The 19,957-nt window shown below is 53.9% G+C and overlaps 1 protein-coding gene across 2 annotated transcripts; it reads left to right on the top strand.

Annotated features, from left to right (window-relative positions):
* Positions 1–802: 802 nt before the first annotated feature.
* Positions 803–19,951, top strand: ZNF746 (zinc finger protein 746). Of its 2 annotated transcripts, none has more exons than XM_040643828.1 (7): positions 803–899; positions 3,897–4,196; positions 4,327–4,408; positions 5,369–5,482; positions 16,650–16,841; positions 17,345–17,470; positions 18,590–19,951. In XM_040643828.1, the coding sequence occupies exons 1-7, from the start codon at positions 876–878 to the stop codon at positions 19,648–19,650; spliced, it is 1,899 nt and encodes a 632-aa protein (XP_040499762.1). In that variant the 5' UTR covers positions 803–875; the 3' UTR covers positions 19,651–19,951. The 2 variants fall into 2 exon arrangements, with proteins under 2 accessions (XP_040499762.1, XP_040499763.1); XM_040643829.1 differs by having other exon boundaries at positions 18,593–19,951.
* The last annotated feature ends 6 nt before the right edge of the window (positions 19,952–19,957 follow it).

A 19,957-nucleotide genomic window follows, 5' to 3' on the forward strand; every position in this document is an offset into this window, starting at 1 on the left:
GCGCACGCCCGGCCGTAGGCCGGGGGGGCGGGGCGGGGGGGGCGGTCTGTATGCCCGTGGGTCGTAAGGTCAGGGGCCCGTGGGTGGGACAGCGTTGGTGGGAAGGGGGTGCCAGTGGGTCTGGGGGTCCAGAAACCTGTGGGCCGAGCAGCATCGGTGGTGGTTCAAGGGGTCTGGAGGCTGGTGGGTCGGCTGGCCCGTGGGTCGGACAGCGCCGGTGGGTGGGTGGACGGGTGGATCCAAGTGGGTCGGCGGGTAGGGAGGCCGGTGGGTCTGTGGGTCAGTGAGTCAGGGTGTCGGAGGGGTCGGCGGGCCGGTGGACTGGTGGATGGGAAGGTCAGGGAGTCGGGGGGGCGGTGTCGGAGGTCGAGAGGTCGGTGGGTCGGGAGGCCGGTGGGTTGGAGAGTCGGGGGTCTGTGGTTGGGTCGGGTGGTCGAGGATTCGGGAGGTCGGTGGGTCGAGGGGTCGGGAGATCCAGTGATCCGCTGGCTGGTGGACCGGCGGGTGGGTGGGTCGGCTGGCCGCGGGGCGGGGCGGGGCGGGGCGGGGCGGGGCGGGCGCCGCGCCTGCGGTTCGCCTCTCCGGGCTGCAGGTGGGGCTGTGCGGCCGCGCTGCCTCCAGGAAGCCTCACGGGCCTGCGCCGGCTCCCAGGATGCAGTGTGGACCGGCCGGGCGCTGACGGCGGCGGCGCGTCTGCGGGCGGAGCGGCGCGGGCCGGCCAGCTAGGAGCGCGGCGACGCGGGCGGGGAAGGCAGGGCCGGGCGGGCGCCGCCTGCGGAGAGGCCGGGAGCCGGCCTGCGTGGAGCCGCGCGCGGCGGCGGCGGCAGCGGCAGCGGCGGCGACTTCCTCCGGGCCGGGCCGGACAGCGCACGGCCATGGCCGAGGCGGCCGCGGCTCCGGTAAGGGCGGCCCGCGCGCACCGACGCGCGGACTCGGGGCCCGGGCCCAGCACACGGCGCCGCAGGCCCTGGGGAGGGGCTCCGTGGGCCGGGCCGGGCCGCCGGGCCTGGGCTCCGGCGAGCGGGGCGCGGGGTCCTCCGGGGCCTACGGCGCCCGCCGGCCGGGCCCCCCATTCGCGGCCGAGCCTGAGCAGGGCGGAACCGGCCGACCCCGCAGCGGAGGCCGCCCCACGCCGAGTTCCTGCAGCCCTCCGCGGCTTCCTGCCCCCGCCCCATCCGCTGGCCCCTTCATCTCCGCGCCCCCCACCCCGCGTCTCCTTTCTCTGCCCACCGCTCTGCCTCAGCGTTCCCTACCTCCCAGCTCCCCCCAGCGGCCTGGTGGCACCTGGGAGGTGTCCGAAGCGGCTTCGATTCCGCACACGCCGAGTGCCCAGCTCGATCGAGGTCGGGGCGGAAGACAGCTGCTCCCTCTTGTAGAAGCAGGCGGGCACCAGCCCTGTTAGGCATTATTTTGTCCTCACAACAAACCTGTGGGGCAGTGCTCGTTCCGTCATACAAAAGAAGACCCCGAGGCCTGGAGAAGTTAACTTGCCTAGGATCGCACAGCTAGAAAGTGTGTGAAAAGACACAGTTGGTCTGTATTCAGGGACACATCGTGTGCTGGGGGAAGCAGGCAGGTACACTGGTGATAATGGTGCAAACAGAAAGAGGTGAGTGGTTCTTGCATCGAGATAGAAGGGTGCTGTGGGAGAGCAGGGGAAGGAGAGGGAGGGGCTGGCACCCCTTTGTGGCCTGTGCTTCTGTGATTTGAGCTGGGCTTTTAGGGAAGCCTAGGATTTCATCAGGCTGAGTGGACCAGTGGAGCTTTTCAGGTGCGGAGGTCAGCTTGCGCTGGGAGAGAAGGCAGTACCGGTAGTGTTCGAGGACCAGAATCCAGTTCCTGCTCCACGGAAGATGGTTTTGGTAGGGAGGCAGTGGGAGAGAAGGCTGCGGGGAGAGCTGGAAGGGGTTTTAATGCCTGGACTTCATCATATGGTGGGGGGTCCTTGAAGGATTTGGAGTTCTCTTACCATCAGCTCCTCTCAAGCATACGGTTTCCCCTTCTCTGGCAGGAGTCTGAGGACAGCCCCATATTATCCACCCACCATTTAGTAAGGACTGGGCCTGAGCAGAAACAGTCACCAACTCCCCCTAAATAGTGCGAAGGCCCAATACAGGGCTCCCTGCCCCGTTAAAATGGTAAACACACCTTGTGCCTTACTGTTTAGAAAGGTTATGCAGGTGTCCTTTTCCTGCAACGCAAAGATTGCAGTCCTATGGCAGTCAAGTGCACTCGGAGGCCGAATAGGATTTCAGTAGCTGGGGAGCCGGGTGACGAAGCGAATGGAGACTTCTGGAGCAAACTCTTGGAGGCTGGGGTCAGGTGTCAGGGATTGATCAGAAAGGACAAGTGGGCAAGGAAAGGAATGGCAACTGTTGTAGACCGTGGCCCAGGGTGCCAGCCCAGCGCAGTCCCTGTAGCCTCGGGGCACAGGCACCTGCCTCCTGAGAGCAAGAGTCCCGCCCTCATCCAGTTGTGTCCCTCCAGCAGCTCTCTGCCCATCCAGCTCCTCCCCAGCGAGAGCCCTTCCTTCTTCAGGTCAGAGGTCATCTGGTGCAGCCTCCCTCCAAACAAGCACGGAAGTGCTGATGGTGCTTGACAATGTTTTGGCCTCTGCTCACAGTCTCTGCTCACTGTTTTCGGAGGTGTCCACCCATGCTGTAGTTCTCGAGGACTTTCTCCAAATGAGCCCAAGCTGCTCCCTACTCGTCACTTCTTCATTTTGCAGATAGTCACCAAACATTTGTTTGGGAATGGTTTCCAGCATGTTGTAAGGAAACCTGCGTCCTCAGGCACAGCCAGGACAAGACGCAGATATCTGGACCTCCTCTCTGACCCAGGGGGCCACCTTCACATGTGGGTTGGTCAGGTGGTTCAGCCCCTACCCAAGGCAAAATGTGCCCTTTCCTCGGGGTCTCCAAATGCCAGTCAGGTCACTCAAGCTACATGGGAACTTTCCAGCAACAGGGAAGTAAGTCACTGCTTGGGGGAAGCCTTATGACCGTGGTCATACGTATAAAAGTCTAACCTCGTGGCCTATGTTTTACCTTCCTCACCAATCTGTAAGATGTGTCACTGATCCCAGAGTAGCTACAAAAATGTCAGAGACTAATTTTCCCCTTGGGAGGGGTGGGGACAGTGAGAGAAACAGACTCTCAGGGCCCAGTGGACCCATGTTGATTTTGTCCCCTTGACCCACCCATGCCACGTGGGTCAAAAAGTCTAACTCTTGGCTGGTGGAGGTTTGCAGTAAGGGTGATTTTTAGTTTAGGGAGGAGCAACTAGGGAGGGGACAAAATCAGATGGCACTGGGGGGGGAAGGGATTAGCTGTTTGATTTTTATGTTTATTAAAAAGAGACACGAGATGCTTTAAAAAAAAAAAAAAAGCAGTTGAGCAATTCTCATGTTTGTGCCGGTTCAGTGAACCAGCTGTTTTTTTTTTTGCTAGGTCATCATCCGTAGACAGTTCCTGTGTGATTATGATGGGAGGTGCTGGCTGGCCTCTCGTAAATCTGCAGTTGACTGTTTATCCACTGAAATGCCCCAGCGGTGCTAAGTCACTGTTTATTTAGCAGAATTGCACTGAGCACCTTCCACAGGCCACGCACTGTGCCGCAAAAAGCTGCAACACTGCCTTCAGAGAGCCCGTCCAGGCAGATGCAGGAGGTCCCCAGGCGGTGCGAGCCGAGCCTGGAGGGAAGGCACCTGCCTGGACTTCGGCCGTGTCTGAATTACCTAGAGGAGTTGATCCTAGGCTGAGATCGGGCACACGGCCCAGGGCGTCCCTGCTTTCTATCTGAGCTCCCCGCCCAGCTCCCCAGCACCTAGGGGAGAGGGGCTCAAGGAATGCAGTGGATGGAATGAATGATGGTGGACTTCTCTTTGTTTCCGAAAGATTTCTCCGTGGACGATGGCAGCCACAATTCAGGCCATGGAGAGGAAGATCGAATCGCAGGCTGCCCGCTTGCTTTCCCTAGAAGGGCGGACGGGGATGGCCGAGAAGAAGCTGGCTGACTGCGAGAAGACGGCCGTGGAGTTCGGGAACCAGCTGGAGGGCAAGTGGGCTGTGCTGGGGACCCTGCTTCAGGAGTACGGCCTGCTCCAGAGGCGGCTGGAGAACATGGAGAACCTGCTGAGAAACCGAAATTTCTGGATCCTGCGCCTGCCCCCGGGCAGCAAGGGGGAGATCCCCAAGGTATCTCGGACACCTGGGGTGGGGCAGCCCGAGGGACTGTGCCTGTAGGTGTGTGGGTGAGCGTGCGTGACACTTGTGGCTCCAGGTGCCCGTGACCTTTGATGACGTGGCCGTGTATTTCTCTGAGCAGGAGTGGGGCAAGCTGGACGAGTGGCAGAAGGAGCTCTACAAGCACGTGATGCGGGGCAACTACGAGACGCTGGTGTCCCTGGGTAAGGCATGATACTCATTCTTCTGTTAAGTGTGATTTCGAGAGTCCTCAAACCTATCCATGCTGGTGCTTTTCATCGCAACCATATGTAAATCGCTAGAAACTCTGACCGTGCAAAGGGTTATCTCCCCCTCCACTAAAAAGGAGCACCAGGTAGCCCCCTCAACCTCGTGAAGTTCATGGGTGGCCAGACAGAGAGGGGTGGTGGTGTTTCTCCTAACCAGGCCCGGAGCATGGACGTCTCTGTCCTGCTGAGACCAAGTCTGAAGCCTCAGGCTGCTCTCGGGTCCAGGACGTAATCGACCCCCATTCCTTTAGCCTTCCCTTACAGGGAACCGTGACCTTTCTGGCCACACTCCTCCGGGTTAGGGGAGAATGTGGGCAGACCATGCTTCCCGTGGCCAGCGCTGTCGTCATGCCTCGAGGCTCTGCTCCCTCAGACGCGGGGGCCGCCGTCACTGTCCACATGTGGCAGCTCCAAGAGGCTGTTCCTGCCTGGGCTGCTTTCCTCTTGGGATGGCTTCTGTGTGACCCCAGATCTAAAGGCGATAAGTCAGGCCCGGTGAGGAAGGGAACGTGCAGGCATGATGGTCTGTTTCGGTTTGAAGAAATGCACTGCTGCTTAATGTGGAGGCTCTACCGGCGTGTCGTGTGGGGCCTGCGTGGACGTTGGGGCCGGGTGATTGTTGTGGGCTCGTCTGTGCAGTGTGGGTGTTCGGCACCCTGGCCTTGACCCACCCATGCCAGGAGCACCTCACCCCCAGCCCCCGGGGATGACAATCAAAAATGTCTCCAGACTGCCAGACGTCCCCTAGGAGACAAAATGGCCCATGGTTGAGAACCAGTGCTCTATGCTAATCCAGAAGTTTCATTTCTTGGCCACTCTTGGATTTCTAGGCTGCGGGTCCCCAGCTCTGAATGGAACCACATGGCAAAAGCTAACCTGTATGTCCTTCCTCAGACTACGCCATCTCCAAGCCCGAGGTCCTCTCCCAGACTGAACAGGGGAAGGAGCCGTGCAGCTGGCGTCGCACTGGCCCCAAGGTTCCAGATGTTCCTGTGGACCCGAGTCCAGGTGAGGGGCTGACAGAAGGCCAGGGACACCGGGCAGTCAGGTGGAAATAGAGGGTCCCCTAGACCCCCCTAGAGGGTCAGAGAGAGCATGACCTTTCCAGGAAGAGCCGAGGAGAAACCTCAGCCTTGAATGTTTTAAATCTAAGTTCTTTAATAGTTGAGTTATGACCTGGGGCCTGTTCCCCTGACGCTCCAGGAACGCTTCCCAGCGTGGAAACAGGCAGCAAACCTAGTGTTTTGGAAGAGCTAGAGCCAGTGCACACAATTAGGGGAGGAGGACACTCGTAGAGAAGGTAGGAGTGTGTCCAGGACAGAATTTAATTTCTTCCCAGTTGTATGAAGAGCCAGCCTTGCCCCATCCAGGAGCCAGTCCCATTGGCTGGCCACATGTTTCAACACGACTAGAACGACAGATTTATTTGAGGTGAATCTGGATACCTGATAGCACTGCCTCGGATTTTCCTGGAGCCAGTCAGCACCTTTGAAAGTTAAGGGAGGGACAGGGGGATGCGTGAGAGAAGCCAGGTTACTGAACTGAATGACCAGGAGACCCCCCTTCTGCAGGCTGGAGCCTGCTTTCTGCACAGACCCGCCGGGTCTGTCCCACCTGCCTTGGGTTCCCCTGGCGTCTGAACACCAGTGTTACTGAAAAGTCTCGCTGTGTTTCATTTGTGATTAATGACATGCATCTTGCGCGTTCGCTGTTTGATCGCAAGTGGGGTTTCATGCTGCCAGAGCGGCGCACGCGCAGAACCGGCCATTCCGTCGATGCTCAGGAGCGCGCTCACCAGTTTAGTTCCACAGACGTCCTCTGAGACTTTGCTAGGTGCCAAGGACAGAGCTGGAAGTGGAGGACAGAGAGATGACTAAGCAGAGCGCTGTCTCCGTGGAGAAGAGGGCTCTGACACGGAGCCCGGCCTCCTAGCCTCCGGGGGAGGTCCAGGGTGGGTGGTTCATTTTACTTCCCACCCCCTCATTCGTGGGAGTGAAAAGGGGCCCAGAAATACGGTGGCTGCTGGCAGGACCCCCGCCACGCCCTCCCGTCCAGCACGAACTCCACTCTGTGCTGCAAGCCCGTCAGCAAGAACCCCGTTGCCCCCCACCCACCTCAGCGGGAGAAGCGGGAACGCCCAGCTCATGCCTCACCCCCTCTGGGCTTGTGCATCTCCTTGGCCGACCTCCTCTCCACTTCTCTTCAGTTCCTAAATTCTCCCGCCGGGCTTCGGGGAGCTCCGCCCCAGCAAGACCTCACATCCTCAGGCTTTTCCAGAGCATCCCTGCCCTTTCCTATCCAGAGGAGCCCTGGTTCTTCCAGGGGCCCTGCATCTGCTGCGGCCCACCCCGTTCCCACGTCCCTCCTAGCCCCCGCCTGGAAGGCAGTAGCGTCCTGCTCCTCCACATGGCCTCTGTGCTGGTCTCCTCTCCTCCCTGCAAACCCCCACCTTTCACTCAGATGCCTCCCGTCTTCCTCCCGCCTGCTGCAGACCTCGTCTCTGCTCCTGCCATCATGCCTGGTGAGGGCAGCGTGCACAGACAGCCCTCTGAGCACCCCAGCCTCCACTCTCTCTCCACCACCCACCCCGAGGTCACTCCCCTGTTGCCCACAGTGATGCACCCTTCCCATCATCTCAGTTTGAGCTCAGCCCCCCAGTGCCCCTCCCATCCTTGCGGATCTCTCTTCCCAGTGCCCCGACCCCAGCATCTGGCCCTTTCACCGCCCAGCTGGTCCGGAGTGCCCTCTTTGCCCAGCCGAGGTTCTGGTCCAGATTCCCCCTCGCCCCTCTTAGTCATTGTGCTCACCGGGCAGAACCATAAACTTGGTTAAATCTGTCTGCCTGTCCCCCACCTGTTCCCATGCAGCTGCACAAGGCTGGAGAGACACCCCCCCCCCCAGCACAGCCCTCTTTTTCTCACCTGCAGTCCCTGGGTCTGCCCCCCAGTCACCCGGCATTTCCTTTGTCCATTCAGGTGCCCAGAGGCTGGCAAACTGTGGCCCGTAGGCCAGATTGCCCACCATCTGTTTTTTGGCTCGAGAGCTTAGAATGGTTTTCACGTTGAACAAGTACTGTTTAACTGAAAAAAAACAAAGAAACAGAACTCACAGCACTCCCACCCCACTGGCCTGTCTGCTTGATCCAGGGGTCAGCCCCGACCCTTTCTCACATGCGCAGCCATCGGCCATTGGAGATCCTAGTAGCTAGCCCTCCCTTCAGACTTGTCCAGAATGCTGTCACACCCCATCTCCTCGACCCTGCCACCCAAGCCCATCGACTCCTGCGCTCACCTCCCAACCAGCCTACCCGCTCCTGCACTAATCCCCCAGAGTAAGCCCTGCGCCCTTTCCTTCAAATCCCCTTACCAGCTTCCCACTGACTCAGACTGGCTCATGTTTCTGTTTGTGTCTCACTCCCTCTGTTCCCGCCATGCCGTCCTCCCTGCTGCTTCCCCCCCTGCTGCTTCCCCCAGCGCTCCTGGCTGCTCTGGACTCCGACTCCAAGCCTTTGCACCCCCTTTAGGTCCTCCCAGGGCTCCACCCATTACCTCCTTTGCGGCTCTGCTTATTTAACATTTAAATCATCACCTTATTTAAAACTGCAGCCCCTGTCCCCACCCAGAATTTCCAGTCTCCTTTCCTTGCTTTGGTTGGTTCCACAGCAGAGAGCATCATCTATTATGTGTATTTCTAGATTGTTACATATATTTTACATTGATAGAGATATAGATATTACATGTATTGCAGAAAGAGAGAGGATAGATTTCACGTTTATAGATGAATATATGGCTGACTGGGCTCTCCCCATTAGGATGTAAATTTCAAGAGGACAAGCACTTTTATTTTTTTCGTATGATCATTTCAGGCACCTCAAATACTGCCTAGCACAGAGTAGGAACTCAACAATTATTTGTTGAATGTTAGTAGTGTACGTAATTTAAAATATTTCTGTGTTAAAATATGTGTGTTAAATTCATTGTTAGATTTCCCAGTCTCATTCCTCCCCAAGGTAACCAGTTGTCCTGAAGTTGATGTTTATCCCTTCCTTCCGCATTTTAAAACTTTCATTTAAAACTATTATGTACCTATGTAGCCTTAAGCAATATATGATATGGTCTTGTGTGTTTTGAGAAATGGTATAAATGTCATTATATTTATCACTCAATATCGTGTATTTCAGATTTATCTCTGTTGATGCAAGTTCATTCATTTTAACAGATGCTTAATACCCCAAAAGCAACTTCGTTCCAGCTCGTTCTCCACTGGTCTGTTGATGTGCACTTCAGCTATTACTGGTTTTTCACTCTCACGAGTGGTGCCGCGGTGGGCAGTCTTACCCCTGTGCGTCTGTCCATGCGCTGCCGCCTCTCCGGGGAACGGACCGGGGTGGACCCCCTGCGTCGCGGGGCGTGCTTGTCTGCACCTCCGCCATCGCCATGGTTACGCAGCTGGTCGTGCTGCCATCAGCAGCTACGAGTGCCCGTCGTCTCACATCTTTGCCCTCTTTCTGCATTAGCTTCCTGCCAGTCTGATGGAGGTCGAAATGGCATCTTGTTTTGATTTGCGTTTCCCCGACTCTTAGTGAAGCGGGGCGTCCTTTTCGTGCTTATTTGGTTTCTTCAGTCAGTTGGCTTTTTCTGTTTTTCCACTGTTGCTTTTCAGTCTCTCACTGATTCCGGCTTCTGTCTATAGGTTCTGGATCTGAACGCTCCATCTGTTCTTTGCATCACAGATGTCTTCTGTCGGTCTCTGGCAGGTCTCTTAACTTTGTCGTGCTTGTCCTGAAGTCTTAATTTTGGGGACAGTCAAACCTACCAGTTTTTTTCCCTTGTGATCCGCTTTTTCTATCTTAGGATTGCCTTCCCTACCTCACTCCAGGTCAGAAAGACATTCTTCTCCATCTTCTTATAAAACTTTCAAAGTTTTGCTTTGCACATTTAAGTCTTCAGTCTATCAAGAATTAATATTTGTGTAGGTTGCAAGGGAGAATTTAAATTCTTTTCCCCACAAGGACATCTGATTTCCCAACAAAGTCTGCTGAATATTCTGTCTTTTCTCTAGTGATTCGTAATGCCGATTTGGTCAGCAACCAGGTTCTCATGAATGCACGTAGTTTCTGGGCTGTTTATTCTGGTTTCTTGGTCTTTGTCTGTCTTTATGCCAATGCTCTCTGTTTTAGCTTCCTAAGAAGCCCTTGTATCTGGAAGACTAAGCCTTCCCTACTTGCTCTTCAGAACTTTTCTGGGCTATTCTTGGACCTTTGTTCTTCTGTATGAGTTTCAGAATCTTCATGTCACGCTCTCAGAAAATCCTGCTGGAATTTTTATTGGAACTGCATTTACTTTATGATTTCATTTCTGGAGAATTAGCTGCTCACAATACGAGCCCCTCTCCCTGTGGGAAGACTCACTGAGTGAAGGGTGGGCTGAACAGGCTTCACGGTTTTCTCCGATTGTTGTTTCTGTTGTGAATGGCATTTTCACATTAACTACATTTTAAATAGTTATCACAGGGGCGCCTGCGTGGCTCAGTCGTTAAGCGTCTGCCTTCGGCTCAGGGCATGATCCCAGCGTTCTGGGATCGAGCCCCACATCAGGCTCCTCCGCTGGGAGCCTGCTTCTTCCTCTCCCACTCCCCCTGCTTGTGTTCCCTCTCTCGCTGGCTGTCTCTGTCAAATAAATAAATAAACTCTTTAAAAATAAATAAATAAAAATAAAAATAAATAAATAGTTATCACAAGTACATAGATCTGCTGTTGACTTTCTTTAGTAAAAGACCGCTTTTGCTCAACTTCCTTATTATTTCTAGTAATTGACTCGTCAGTTCAGATTCTCAGGGATTTTGCTCTGTAGACAGTTGTACCTTCCTCAGGTAACACAAAAGTTATCTCTGCTTTTAAAACTGTTATAACTTTATTTCTCTTGTTCGGCAGTTTGGCCAGGATGTTGTTGAGTCATCCCAGAGATAACCGGCATCCTTAACTGCACAGTGCTTCGAAGGTCTCACAGTAAGGATGCTTTTTGCCATTGACCTTTGACGATACTCTTATTATAAGTTTATAGACGTTTCCTTGCACTTCTGGTTGAAGTTACTGTGACCAGGTGTTCTGTTGTATCAAATGGGGTTTTTCCTTTAGTATTGTGCTTTGTTTCTTTAAACATCATACATAACATTAACAAATACGTACAGGGGCGCCTGGGGTGGCTCAGTCGGTTAAGCCTCTGCCTTCGGCTCAGGGCATGGTCCCGGAGTCCTGGAATCGAGTTCTGCATTGGGTTCCGTGCTCAGCAGGGGAGCCTGCTTCTCCCTCTGCCGCTCCCCCTGCTTGTGCTCGCTCTCTCTCTCCAACAAATAAATAAATAAAATCTTAAAAAAAATAAATAAATAAACCATACAGAATAAAATCCATGTAACCCTTAGAGAATTCTCAATACCCCAGCATCAGAAAGAGATCACAACCAGAACCTTCCATCGCCCCGTGGTCCCTCTCCGATCCCTTTCCCCTCCCTCCCTTTTACAGATAAAGGGAAAATTCAGGAGGAGATGTGATCAGTCCCTTGCTTCTCTTTACATTTGTATTCCGTATGTATTTATTCCTAAATGACATCGTGAACTTTGTATGAATGAGCTCACAGCATCTGTAGTCTTCTGCAGCTTGCTTCTCTCACTGGCCCTTGTTTCAGAGAGCCCTTGTCCCATGTCGTCGCGGCGCAGCTGCCCTCATTGCTTCTCACCAGCCCGTGGTTTTCTGCTTTACCATGGCCACACGGCGCGTGCGTTCCCTCTGTTGATGGGCGTTGGTGCTGTTTCTAACTCGTTTGCTTTTAGGAACAACGCTGTTGTGAAAACTCTGAAGCACGTGTAAAAGTTTCTCCGGGTGTAGACGCAGGTGCCCGACCACCCACCGCCCCTCATCCTCGCCAACCCTGGAAATGCCTCCCACCCTCATCGCTGCCCATCTGATGGGAGCGCATCGGTTTAAAATTCCTACTTTAAAGTGTGCATTTTTCTAATTAACGAGATAGAGCATTATATTCTCTGTTTATAGGCCACTTCTCTCTCCTCTTCTGTGAAATGCTATTTATGCCTTTTGTCCGTTTTTCTTTTGTTTTCCCTTGACTTGTTGATTTGTAGGAGCTCCTTTCATGTTCTGAATATTAATCTTTTTCTCGGGCGTGTGTATTGCCAGTATCTTCTCCATTTATGGTGTATTTTATTTTATTTTTAAAGATTTTATTTATTTATTCGACAGAGATAGAGACAGCCAGCGAGAGGGAACACAAGCAGGGGGAGTGGGAGAGGAAGAAGCAGGCTCATAGTGGAGGAGCCTGATGTGGGGCTCGATCCCAGAACGCGGGGATCACGCCCTGAGCCGAAGGCAGACGCTTAACCACTGTGCCACCCAGGCGCCCCAACCATTTATGGTATATTTTAAAGAACGGATGCTTTTGATTTTAATGTACTTGGTTTTCCTTTTTATGTCATAAACAAGCGGTTTCCCCTTCCTCAAGGCAGTAACACACCGTCTCATGTTTGCTTCTGGAAGTTCTGCCTCTCACATTCAAGCTCTTAGTGGCAGCGGAAGGTCGGGACTGTGGTTCTTTCTCACTTGCGCTTTGGGTCTTCTTTCCCTTTGCTCTTTGGGGTCATCTGCTAATTACGTTATAACAAGTTCTGTGGAAAATCCAATTGGGATTGTGGTTGGAGTTGCATTCACTCTATTAATCATGTTGGAGAGAACGGACCCCTTTGCTGTGTTGAGGCACGTTACTGGGGAATGTCCTAAACCCCCTCCATTTAGCTCATCTGTCTACGTGCCTCAGTGAAGTTTTAGAATTTTCTCCAAAGAAGATCTTGTATCGTTTTTTGTTGTTGGATATATTCCTAGGTTCCTTGTATTATTTTTTTTTGTATTTTTTTATATTCTTTCCTTGTATTTTTTTTAAATTGCTGCTGTCAGTGGTGGTGTTTTGTTTTGTTTTGTTTTGTTTTGTTTTGTTTTGTTTTGTTTTGTTTAGAGAGGAAGTTTGAGAGCTGGGAGGGGAGGAGCAGAGGGAGAGAATCGTAAGCAGGATCCACACCCAGCACAGAGCCCAACACAGGGCTCCATCTCACAACCCTGAGATCAAGACCTGAGCCTAAGTCAGCAATTGGAAGCTTAACCCGACGGAGCCACCCAGGTGCCCCAGTGGTGCCTTTTTTTAACATGCTTTTTCTGTTTATTACTGTCGTCTGCACAGGGCTGGGAGGCAGGGACCTCCTTTTTCCCAGCGCCTGTTCTCATGCAGTAGGAGCTCAATTCTGTGACACCCCCCCCCCACCTCTGGGCATCCCTCCACGGGGCCCACCAGGAACATACCTCATCATCAGAGAGTTTGGGAGCAGAATTGGACAAGCACAGTCCTTGCCCATCCATCCTCCTCCCCTTGGGCAGTTGGCCACCCTGAGGGGCCCGGCTGTCTCTGTTGCTCTGCTGGGGACAGGTCCCTTCACTGTGGTCCAGTGGGGGACTTCCTATCCTAGAGTCAGTGGAGTTGCATTGATCACTTGACCCGTAATTTTCGACCTGTCTTCTCTTCCTTAATACAAACATACGAGGTCATAAAATACCCTCCAAGTACTATGGGAGACGCAGCACACACGTTTTGATAAATAATATCTTCATTAGCACTGGGTTCCACATATCTTCTCACTTTCATTGTCATTTGGCCTTAGAGCCTTGGATTATTTAGAAAACATACATATCCTTAAATTTTACGTGTGAGGAGTTTGGGGATATCTGTTCTTGATTTCTGACTTAACGTTATGGTTAGAAAATAAGTATATAAAGTACAAATCTTTTAAAATTTACCGAATTTAGCTTTATGGTCTAGAAAGTGTTCGTTTTTCCTTCCCATTCTGTGTGGCTTGAAAACCTGTGTTTATCTTGTCGTTAGGTTCTGCTGTGTCCATCTGATCGGGTTGTTAATAGTGTTACTCGAATGGCCTGTAACCTTGAGTCAGCTAGATTTATCCGTTACAGAAACAGGTGCATTGAAACCTCCCACTGAGAAGTTGGGAGTTGTTTATTTCTCCTGGAGTTTTGCTTTATTATTTTGAAGCCAAGGTATTGGATTAAACATTTAGAATTATTTTCTCTTTCTGGTCAGTGTAACACTGCACAGTGACCCTTTATTTATTTCTGCGACTATTTCTCTTTTCAAAATCTATTTCGTCTGATACGGTATAACTACATCTTTTTTTAAAATGTCTTTAATCTGGCTTTTGTTCTTTCACACTGCTCTTGCATCCTCCTGTTTTAGGTGCGTCTTTTGCAAACAGCATATAGCTAGGTTTCTTGTTCCTTTTTAGTGTGATCACCTTTACCTTTTGAATGTCCAGAACAGTGGGCACTAGCCACATGCGGCTGTTGGTCACTTCAAAAGTGCTGTAATGGGGCGCCTGGGTGGCTCAGTGGGTTAAGCGTCTGCCTTCGGCTCGGGTCATGATCCCGGGATCCTGGGATTGAGCCCCGCATCGGGCTCCCTGCTCAGCGGGGAGTCTGCTTCTCCCTCTCCCCCTCATTTCCTGCTCTCTCTCACTCTCAAAAAAAATTTTTTTTAAAGTGCTGTAAAGATGAAATACATAAATGTTGGACATTTTGTATATATTGGGTTAAGTAAAATATGTTATTAAAATTAATTTCACCTGTTTCTTTTTATTTGTTTGTTTGTTTGTTTGTTTGTTTTGAATGTAACTACAGAAAACCTAGAGTGAGCTATGTGGCCTGCACGGTTTCTCCAGTGGACAGTGCTGGCCCAACCCGCTTACACTGATTGTGGTCGCTAGTGTGTTTGCATTCTCACCCACCATCTTGAATTGCGTTTAGACCTTAGACCACATTTTCTGTATTTCCTTTTTTACTACCCTTCCTCTGAGAGTTCTTCATTTAGATTCTTTCTTCCTCAAACTAATTTTTTCGTTTTTTTTTTTTTAAGATTTTATTTATTTATTAGAAAGAGAGAGCACAAGTGGGGGTCGGGGCAAAGGGAGGAGAAGCAGACTCCCCACTGAGCAGGGACCCCGGGACCCCCCCCACACACACACACACAACTTGGGACTCGATCCCAGGACCCTGGGATCGTGACCTGAGCTGGAGGCAGACGCTTAACTGACTGAGCCACGCAGGCACCCCCCCATCTATTATTATTTTTAATCAGTTTGGAAGTTATATGTTCTGTTTCTGTTCTTTTAGAGGTGACTTTAGGAGGGTTTTTTTCCTTTACAAATGTATCCGCTAGAAGACTTCTGTGGGTAAGTGACAGACTCTCGGTTTGTGTTTGTATAGGAATTTTTATGTGTCTGAAAATACTCATTCCATTTCTGTACGCGAGGGATATGGATTCTCATGTGAATGTTGTTTTCTCCCAGCCCCTTGGAGATGCTTTGCTGAGATGAAGCTGAGAGGGGAGCCGAGCGTCTAGCCACTGTGGCCCTGTGGGCGGTCTGCCCTGTCCTCCGCCGCGTGGCCTCTGGCTGCGGGGGCCTGCAGTGCTACCGCATGTCCGGGCATGGATTTCTTTCTCTCGATCCAGCTTTCATCATCGGTAGTTTTCAACAGTTTGGGAAATTTTGCAATCTTATCTCTCTGAATACCGCCTTGCCTGCCTTCTCCCTGCTCGTTTACTCTGGAATGTTCTCGTACTATCCTTCATGACGGCGGACGTCTCTTCATACTTTCCGCTCCGCCCGTCGTTTCTTACTTGGCGTCTGGTTAGCTCACCGTCCTCGGCTCGGTTGTTTGCGTTCTGTTGTTTCGCCTAGGGATCGGGTTTTTAAATTTCAGTGATTTTATTTTACAATTCTAAAGTTAGATTTTGTTCTTTTTCAAAATCTGACAGGTCAGTTTGGTTAGTCTCTTATTTATCAGACTCTCCCCCTTTTTATTTTTCCAAATATACTAAACTTTATATTCTGTATATGGCCGTTCCAGTGCCCAGCGTCTCTGCAGGCCGAATCCTGCGGGGTGTGACCTCTGCTGACCCCCGAGGCGGCTGCTTTTCTCGTCGAGGTGGTGGTTTGCAGTGGTGAGCTCAGGGATGCCCGCGAGCTGCGTGGAAAACGCTGTCCTCCGGAGGCTCTGTCCGCTCTGCTGGTCCTCGGGGCTGCCGCGGCCTCAGCCTGGAGGCTTTCAGGCCACTCCGTGGTGTGACGTGACACCGAACAGCCTTGGGCACAGGTCACGGTGTGCCAGCTCCCAGGGTGCTACTTAGGTCCCCGGACCCTTCCGCTTGTTCTTTTTTCTGTAGTTCTTGGAGTCAGTTGGGCCACAGCTCTCATGTTGTTTGGCTCCTCTTCTGATTGTCACTTTAGTTTTTTCATAGGGACCTGAGTTGTGGGGGTGTCCCTGGGGGTCAGGTTTGCATTTTCCTGTGCCGGGGGCCTCCTGGGTTGCGAGGGTGGTCAGCCCGCGTTTCTGTGGATTTCTCAGCTTCGGGTCTCCGCACCGTGTGGGTGGTACGAATTCTGTGTGTACGTGGGCAAACTCCAGAGTCTGAGGGTGGCCATCCCACCCATGGCCCTAGACAGGTGGCAGCTCCTGGTGGCGCCCTCAGGTGGATGGAGTTCTTCTAGTCCCCAGCTCACTAGGACCGAGCCTCATGGCTCCTGGCTTTGCGCTCAGAAGGGCTCTCAGCCTCGCTTGGGCGTCCAAGCCCAGCCCCTGAGGCCTGCGTCCTGTTCCGGCAACTCCCTGGGTCACTTGGCTCCTGTTTGAACTCTTGATTGACTTTGCATTTGTTCTTTGATTCTTGTATCTGGAATATTTCTTTTATGCTCACTTATATACAGGTGGGGGAGTAAGGTTTGGGGGGATATTTGGGGTGACTTTTTATGTAGCATTTCTGTGTTAAAAGTGAGGGCAGGACGTGCCCACAGCAGCTCAGTCTTCTGCATGGATGGGCCAGAGGCCCAGCCCTGAGAATGCTTTCCCACCCTACCCTGTGCTCGATACCATGTGACCTCATGCTTCGCCCAGAAGGCCCTGCCGTCCCCACTGCTCTGGCCTTCCATTCCCACCAGGTTCTTTTGCTCTTTGACCCTTGCAAGCCCCTATGTGCACGTCCTTGGCTGGATGTGTCTACCCCACGCCCGAGGGGCCCTGATGCTCTATGTTCACGCCCTTTCCCTTTCTTAGGCTCGGGGCCCCCAGTTCCTGCCCCTGACCTCTTAATGCAGATCAAGCAGGAGGGCGAGCTCCAACTCCAGGAGCAGCAGGCGCTGGGGGTAGAGGCATGGGCAGCTGGACAGCCGGATATCGGGGAGGAGCCGTGGGGCCTCAGCCAGCTGGACTCCGGAGCAGGAGACGTGTCTACAGACGCTGCCTCTGGTGAGTGGCTGCAACCAGAGCAGACACCGGCAACGCGATGCAGGGACTAAAGGCGGGGTGCGGGGAAGGAGCTTCTGGAAGCACCGGTGGGAGCCGTGGGCTCTCCCACATCTGGCCTGACTCATGCAGAAGTGCTCTCCCCTGAAGGCAGAGGGCTGTGCCAGATGCCGCTTTGCAGGCCCCACCGTGGGTTCAATGCTCTTGTCTCGATATCTCTGCCTGACCTTCATCAGCTGCGCTCCCGTTCTTGCCCCCACCGTTGCGCTTTCAAACTGCCAGATGCCTCACATTCAAGAGGCCTCTGTGAAATAAATAACATCGGAGCTTCCTGGTGCCTCAGAGAAGGCGCAAAAGAGAACTGGGTGCGGGAGAGGCGGGGCTGTTACGCTCCCCCGGGAAAGGCCCCGGGGGGATCTTGGGGTCTAGCCTGCCCTTCCTTTCGCACAGGCTTTCCGCCCCCTTCCTTCCCCTAACCCACGGGCTCTGGTCTATCTTCATTGCAGGTGTCCACTCCAACTTTTCAACCACTATCCCACCCACTTCCTGGCAGGCGGACCTCCCTCCCCACCACCCTTCTTCAGCATGCTCCGACGGGACACTGAAGCTCAACACAGCAGCGTCCACGGAAGGTATGGGGATGGCAGAGAGAGGACGGGAAAGGGTCCCTCTTCCTGGGAGGCTGCCTCAGCCCAGGGCCGTCACTTTTACTGGTGAACTGCCCTGATTTTTCGGCCAACAGGCCATTAGGCGTTTGTGATGTTAGGCCTCTGTACAGTCTGTCCTTTATCTCCCTCCAAATTCTTACGCTTGGACAGCCTTTCTTGAGAATGTTTCCGGCTGTCCCTCTCAGATGGTCTTAACCAGTCAAGCCTGGTAAGCTGATCCCTTGAGAGGATGTACCTTCCACCCAGACTCGGCAAGCCTGGCCCCTCGCTGGCACTGAAAAACCAAAAGCAAACCAGAACCGCTTCTTAACTACCAAAGAGAGGTGTCTCTGAAGGCCGGATTTGGGAAGAGCAACTACCAAATTTATGTATTGGCCTTCTAGTCACTTCTGTTTTGAAGGCCAGTTGTCTTACTTTGATTATTTCTATCATGTTTTAGCCCCCCCCCCCAAATGTGCTAAAAGCCTAGGTCCCTGATCTAAAACTTCGGGATGTGAGATTCGAGTGCATTTATATAAAATCAAACACATTTGTACTATTTTACTAATATTTTTATCATTAGCTGGCTGGCCACATTTACCGAGCGCTCACCGCCTTTCAAATAGCGTGCTAAGTGCTTTCAGATGTGTCATCGGGCTTAATCCTCATACATCCCTATGAAATAGGGTACTCACAGATGGGCTGTGGGTCAGAGAGCTGCCTGAAGTCCACAGCTGGGCGGGGGGCACGGTGCAATCGCAGATCCACCGGAGCCCGCACCGGGCTTCTGCCCCTTGGCTTCTTTGCCGCCAGTGGTCAGGCTCAGGATAAACGCATGATTCGCCTTGAGAGCCAAGGTGAACCCGGAACGTGGTGAGCAGATGGGATGGTGGCTTTACCGGTGAAGGTCCTCGCCCACAGTCTGAGGCGGCCCCATGCCCGCCCGGAGGATGCTCGGCTGAGCCGGACCCGAGTCTAGGAGAGTCGGGCTCAGCGGTGGTCATGGAGCCGAGTGGCTGCCGAAGAGCCGACGGAAGTATCGGGTCTTCCTTCCCTAAGCAGGCACGGGGACAGAATGATACGGGGTCTTTCTGTCTTTCTCAGCAGATGTAAAAATTGTGATAAAAACAGAAGTCCAGGAAGAGGAGGTGGTGGCCACCCCAGTGCATCCTACTGACCTAGAGGCTCATGGGACCCTGTTTGGACCAGGCCAAGCCACAAGGTTTTTCCCTAGTCCGGTCCAGGAAGGAGCCTGGGAAAGCCAGGGCAGCTCCTTCCCCAGCCAGGACCCCGTGCTGGGGCTGAGAGAGCCCGCCCGGCCCGAGCGGGACATGGGTGAGCTCAGCCCTGCGGTGGCCCAAGAGGAGACCCCTCCAGGGGACTGGCTCTTTGGGGGGGTCCGGTGGGGCTGGAATTTCAGGTGTAAACCCCCCGTGGGCCTGAACCCGAGGACTGGGCCCGAGGGGGTGCCCTACACCTCCCCCGACACCGGAGAGGCGGTGCTGGACCCCAGCCAGGCCCCGAGACCCTTCAGTGACCCCTGTAAATACCCCGGCCGGACAAAAGGCTTCGGCCACAAGCCCGGCCTGAAGAAGCACCCCGCGGCCCCTCCGGGAGGGCGGCCCTTCACCTGCGCCACGTGCGGGAAGAGCTTCCAGCTGCAGGTCAGCCTGAGCGCGCACCAGCGCAGCTGCGGGCTGCCCGAAGGGGCGCCGGGGGGCGCGGCGGGCGGCGGGGCGCGGGACGGCAGCGCGCTGCGGTGCGGCGAGTGCGGGCGCTGCTTCACGCGGCCGGCGCATCTCATCCGCCACCGCATGCTGCACACGGGCGAGCGGCCCTTCCCCTGCACCGAGTGCGAGAAGCGCTTCACCGAGCGCTCCAAGCTCATCGACCACTACCGAACGCACACGGGCGTGCGGCCCTTCACCTGCACCGTCTGCGGCAAGAGCTTCATCCGCAAGGACCACCTGCGCAAGCACCAGCGCAACCACGCGGCGGGCGCCAAGGGCCCGGGCCGCGGCCAGCCGCTCCCGCCCCTCCCGGCCGGCCCCCCCGACCCCTTCAAGAGCCCGGCCTCGAAAGGACCCTTGGCCTCCACAGACCTGGTGACCGACTGGACTTGTGGCCTGAGCGTCCTGGGACCCAGCGATGGCGCGGACCTGTGAGGCCCCCAGGCAGGCCGGGGCGCCCTGGCCCCCTCGCCCCTGCCGGCCGCGTGGGGCGGGAGTCCCGCCTGCAGACGTCGGGGTGGCGGCCAGAGCTGAGGCAGCAGCGGAGCCTGGGGGAAGCAAATTTCCAAGTTGCCGAACTGATCACTGGAAAAAGAGAAACTCCGGCTTCCACCTCTAAACAAAGTAGAATTCTCTGATTGTGAAACTGAGCAGCATAGAATTTTAAGTAATTTAATTATGAAAACTTTTTTTTTTTTAATTCTTGACGAAAAAAGCTGGAAAATAGTCGTAGTACCAGTTT

The sequence above is a fragment of the Ursus maritimus genome, unplaced genomic scaffold, assembly GCF_017311325.1.
Source record: "Ursus maritimus isolate PB19 unplaced genomic scaffold, ASM1731132v1 scaffold_3, whole genome shotgun sequence".
Lineage (NCBI taxonomy): Eukaryota > Metazoa > Chordata > Mammalia > Carnivora > Ursidae > Ursus > Ursus maritimus.